Source organism: Chrysochloris asiatica, unplaced genomic scaffold (assembly GCF_000296735.1).
Source record: "Chrysochloris asiatica unplaced genomic scaffold, ChrAsi1.0 scaffold00132, whole genome shotgun sequence".
In the NCBI taxonomy this organism is placed as follows: domain Eukaryota; kingdom Metazoa; phylum Chordata; class Mammalia; order Afrosoricida; family Chrysochloridae; genus Chrysochloris; species Chrysochloris asiatica.
The window spans coordinates 4,533,582-4,539,143 of NW_006408650.1; the positions used below are offsets into that span (position 1 = coordinate 4,533,582).

The 5,562-nt window shown below is 52.3% G+C and overlaps 1 protein-coding gene across 1 annotated transcript in view; it reads right to left on the reverse strand.

The window, feature by feature from the left end:
- Window positions 1-1,808: 1,808 nt before the first annotated feature.
- BIRC5 (baculoviral IAP repeat containing 5) overlaps window positions 1,809-5,562 on the reverse strand; it is a 6,130-nt gene continuing 2,376 nt past the window's right edge. The window contains exons 3-4 of the mRNA XM_006869535.1: window positions 4,407-4,524; window positions 1,809-1,900 (exon numbers count right to left, since the gene is read on the reverse strand). Of these exons, the coding sequence (XP_006869597.1) occupies window positions 1,811-1,900; window positions 4,407-4,524 (208 nt within the window). The 3' untranslated portion in view covers window positions 1,809-1,810. The remainder of the gene's footprint in view (window positions 1,901-4,406; window positions 4,525-5,562) is intronic.

A 5,562-nucleotide genomic window follows, 5' to 3' on the forward strand; every position in this document is an offset into this window, starting at 1 on the left:
ACCAGAAAGGACCGGTTAGCAGGTCACCACAGTAGCAGTAGCCTGTGAAATGACCGGATCAGTGATCATGCTCCGAGCAGCTCCAGTTCTCCTTGCCGCTTGACCTCCTCCCCGCCTGCCCACCCTGAGTGCACAGAGCCCGGCAAGGGAGACAAGGCACCTAGCCAGCCAATCAGGGCAGACATACCATGGGGTATATGGCCAAGCCCCAGGGCACTGAGCCGGGGTGGGGAGGGAAAGGGGCAGCTGCTGCTGGTTGGCAGGATGGCCGTATGCCTGTGTGCAACTAATTTGCATTGTTCCAGGGAATCTGCAGAGCCCTGGTGGTACAGTGTCAAAAGTTCAAACCCCACCAGCTACTCAACAGGAGAAAGATGAAACTGCTTTTGGAATGATGTGCAGCCTTGGAAACCCGAGGGTACTCTGCTCTATGGAGTTGCTGACTCCATGGCAGTTGTTTATGAAGCAATTCAAGCAAAATGAGGAAACAGCTTTCAGAACCTGAAGAGGAACTGCCCTCCCCTCACTCAGATCCAGGGTGCAAAAGCTCATGTCTTGGGTTTTGTTTTTCCTTGAGTGGCCACAGCCAGGTTTCAGGGTTCCAGGTGAAGAAACTGAGCTTGGTCACCGGCTGTGAACCGAGTCTACATGTCAGCAGCACCTGTCTACCATCACCAGTTACTGCACAGGTGCAGCTGGTCCCCTCACCTCCTTGCTCGGGTCCATGCTGGGTGGAACTTAAATGGAATTTATGATCTTGCAAGATTGCAAACAACATGAAGCAGCTGCCTATCAGGTCCTGGTGTGGTACTGTAGGGTCAGCACTGGACAACATCAGTTCAAACCCACAAGGCCACTAGGAGTCAACAATCACACACAAAAAACCCCTGCATACCAGAGAGAACTTTTCCAGTCTACTTTTTTAATTGATTTATCCCACTGTCTCCTTGTGGAGGACCCATGAGTTGTCAGCGTCCTAACAGTGTGAAAGCCTCACCCGGACACCCCAACTGCACCCTCCCCGAGTGAGCAGGGGCTGAGACCACCTTGTTTGGGAGAAATGGTACAACCTTGGTGTGGGCACTGGAGGTGAGAGCTAAGAGAATGGTTTCCAGTGGACCTCGAGCAAGAGGCAGGCTTTGCCTTGGTCTTGGACACCGCCCCTTACCCCCCCAGTGCTGCTGAGAAAGGCCCAATCTACACTACCCAGCCCCCCTGAGGCACACTTGGGTGCTCAACAAAGCCTCCTCCAGAGGAGTATGAAATCAATGCACCTCCATAGAGGTGTGGTGAGGAGGGTGAGTGGATTCCACATGACCCATGTAGGGGGTGGGGGAGACTGATGGGGGAGAGGCAAACCCACAACACATGAAGCTGTCAGAGGAGACAGTACAGAGCATTCTGAACACAGGTTAGCTAAGAAACATACAACATTCATTTTGAATCTTATACAAATGACTTGTAAAACAATGGCACCCTTAATCCTCTGTCCAATCACACAGGGAGTCTGACCCCATCCAAGCACTGGTCACACTAACATGGACCCAGTCACCAGATCCAGAACGGACACTCGGCCTTCCTCCTTACTCACGTCTCCCCTTCTCACCGTGGCAAGGCAAGAATCAATAAAGCAACCCCAAACCCCATCCCCCACCCCCCAAAAAAAACAATGAAAAGAAAGATCGACTGAGTCCCAGTGACTGGCAGCTGACCGCTGCCCCGAGTCAAGCGGAGATGTCCTGTCCGCAGTCTTCTCGTTCACGTCCCTCTTTCCGAAGGCACTGAGCGCATGCGCAGACAGGCGGGGCCGTCACTCCAGGGCAGCCAGCTGCTCAATGGCGGAGCGCACCCTCTTGGCACTTTCTTCAAACTCTTTCTGCTTATTACTCGTTTCCTTTACCTGGAGATACAGAAGAGGTGGATGAAACGGAAGCATGAGCTCTCAAATCCCACCTTGGAGATTGCTGGCAAGTGACAAGAGTCAGTTCCGACTCATAGCAACCCTGCTGAGGGTCTCCCAGGAGCAGCTGGTGGGTTTGAACCGCCGACCTTGTGGTTCACAGTTCAGTGCTGATCCTACAGCACCGCACAGGACTCTATCTTGTAGAGAAGAATTTTCAAAACAGAAAAGTTTTAATAAGATGGTGAGGAGGGGGAAGGAATGTCTGGGGACACCCAAAGGGACTGGGGACACCCAAAGGGACTGGGGCCCTGTGATCAGACACCAGGATGAAGGAGCCAAAGGGTGGAGGGTGTAATGGGTGCAGACCAGTGTCTGGACAACTGGGCGGCCCTTCTAACCACCACTGCCGGGCTCAGGATTAGCCTGCCTTTCCTCCCCTCACCCCTGCAATTAGACCTTCTCCAGCGGCTTGAAGCCTTCCTTCCAATGGAGCAAATGCCTCCCCAGATGATTCTCCTCCCCTGGGCTTCTCTGCCCCAAGAAAACACGGACGAAGGTTCTTTCTTGGGTGAAACGTTTCCTGAGAAAAGCAATGCCGTCGATACCACTGAGTCTGTTCTGACTCCCAGTGACCCAGCGCAGGGTTTCTGAGGAGCCTCAACAGCCCAAGGCTGATTGCTCAGAGGCAGAGGTCAGACAGGCCTCCTCTCTCCAACCTTCTTACCAATTCTGACCCCAGCCAACCCTCGTGACACTCCCGGCCTCTCAGCTGGGTTGAGAAGTCATTGTAATGACCTCACAGAGCTCACAGACCTGACTCACGATGATGGGGTTTATTAGGGACGTTTGCTGTTGAGTGCCAGGAAGTCAGTTCTGACTCATAACGACCCTGGATAGGGTTTCCATGGAGCAGTGTGAGTCTGAGCACTCATCCTACAGCGCCACACAAGGACTCCAGCGGGGAACAAACAGGTTACAATTCAGGATCAGGAAGGACTCAGCCCTTCCAACAGCCCGGCCTCTTCTCCGCCACGCCCACAGGCACGGTGGGCCTCTCTGGCCTCGGCCCTGCTGCAAAAACCCAAACACAGCGCCATCGAGTCGGTTCCTGAGGCTGTAATCTTTAAGGTGCAAAACGCCTTCTCCTTCTTTCTCCTGCAGAGCGGCTGGTGGGTTTGAGGTTAGTCTATGGCTCATACTACAGCATCACCAAGCGCCTTTCCTTGCGGCTTGGCAAGGGTTAACTCTTTAACTCTGCTAATGGGAGTCTGAGGGGACCTCACTCCCCCAGGAAGCCTCCTGTCCAAAGGTGCTCAGCTCTCTGGCTCTGTGGTTCCCTGGTTCCGCAGTCACCATTTCTGTGCCGCTGCTTTGTGGCACCTTTGGTATTACGGCTCAGTCTGTGGTTTTACCGCCGTCTCCTGAGTGCAGGAGACTCTCAGCAGAGGGCGCCCAGGTCCAAAGGATATGTGCGCTCTTGTTTCCTCTGGTGGTCCTGAGGTTCCCCCTCTCTGCCTCCAGGATGGCTCATTTTCATCCTAACGCGATGGCAAATCTGGTGGTCCTCACCAGGGCTCCACCCACACGTCTTCCAGTGGCTCATCTGACCCCCATCTTGGGCATTTACAACGCAGTCGTCAGTAACAGTTTTTACCTGTTTCTTCCTAGAGCTGATTTATTCACCGATTGTTGTCCTTAACGGCTGTCGAATCAGTTCCGACTCTCAGTGAGCCTGCGTAGGGTTTCCCAGGAGTGGCTGGTGCATTTGAAGTGCCGGCCTTGCAGTTGGCAGTACATACCAGCACTCCATTTTCCGAGCAGGAGTAATGTATTTCATGTTTTCAAGGACAGAGGCATCCAAACCAAGAAAGAAATCCAAAGGGCCCTCAGGACAGACCTGGCTGGTGAGGTGAAGCACTCCCAGGCTGGTCCCTGGACACCTGCTCTCCACACCACACCATGGAGTTCCCTCCTCTCCAGCATTGAGACTGTAAGCATCCAGCTACGAGAGGAGAAACAAGAGAGCGCGCCACGGCAGACAGCTCTCCTTGGCGTCTCTATCCATATACCAACCACAGCAGACAGAGCTGCTCCCATAGCAATTCCACAGTGGGGTGATGACGTCATTACAGAACGGTCAAATCCCTGAGAATCAGGGCCCAGCCAAGCTGGCATATCATTTCTAGGGGGACAGAATTGCATCCAGGACACACCACTGCTAACTCACAACGCACACTGTGCACACAGATTCCCGTCGGTCACACTGTCTTCACGGAGGCCAGGAAGGCTAGCGGGACCGCCTTCTGGTCCCCACCCAAGGTAGCCCTTGGCGCCCAGCTCACGCTGGACACACACTCACTGAGTGACCGTGGTTTTTCGGTCCCTTTGTGCCCTCACATGTAGGTGACAGAGGCTGACAATGCTCCTCAGTCAGAACAGCCACCACCTAGGAGGCTCGAGGGACGGGGAGGGTTTGTGGTCAGTTCTGACCAATGATACGTACAATTTTGTTCTTGGCTCGCTCTTTGTCCAGCTTCAAAAATTCACTGAGCGTCAGGTCTTCAAACTGCTTCTTGACGGTTAGGAAAGCGCAGCCAGATGAATGCTTTTCGTGTTCCTCTCTGGAAAGTCAACATGGACGCGTGTTAGCAGAGCGGAGCCAGGGACCAGAAGAAAGGTGACCGTGTGCCACCATCACCCAGCACCCAGCTCCTGCCTCCAACCACACTCAGCACTTCCCGGCACCTGTTCCCTCTCCCCCACGTCTTTGTCGTGAATCATTTCTTCTCAAGCCCTATCACTTAGAAGGCCCGGGTTACTGCACATCAAATCCCTCTAAACCCCAGGGAACTGTTTAAAGAACTTCATTTTGCTTCTGTTGTGGCATCACCTACTAGCTGGGAAGAAGGATGGGATAGGCTGGGCCTTCCCCGAGAACACCTCTACATCAAAACATCATTCTCTACAGTGGGCACTGTTCCTGAACCCCAAAAAATATCCGAATGTTTCATCTTGTCTAGACGGGTCTGGTGAAAAGAGATGGGGACAAAATATTTTTTTGGGGGGAAGCAGGTGGTAGGTTCAAACCAATGACCTTGCAGTTCGCAGTCCAATGTTTATCCTACAGAAACACCAAGCTCCCCAAACAATATATGTTGTTGTTGTTGTTGTTAAGTGCCGTTGAGTCAGTTCTGACCTATAGTGACCCTGTATAGGGTTTCCAAGGAACGGCTGTGCTTGAACCACTGACCTTGCAGATCAAACCAACTTTTCAGGCAAGTGCATTAGCCCACAGCACCCACCACGTACCTTTACTCTTTTCCATATCTCTTTGCTAAGGAAGAACTTACACACAATCTTGAGAGTGGTCCTGCAGGCTGGAGTTGCGCATGTGTATCTACACACCCGCACGGCCACTGCCCAGATCAAGATGCAGGGCGTTTCCAGCTTCTAAGGGTTCCTTTGTGCCCTCCTCAGTCATGAACTGCCAGAGTTTTGTTTTGTTTTGTTTTTTTTCCTAGTGTTATAAGCCATCTTTATTTAAATAGTTACAGTACCATATGCTAATCACAAGAATACGTAAGTGTTTCATTTATGGATAAATACAGGGTGGCTATGAGTCAGAACTGACTCAACAGCATTTGACAACAACAACAACA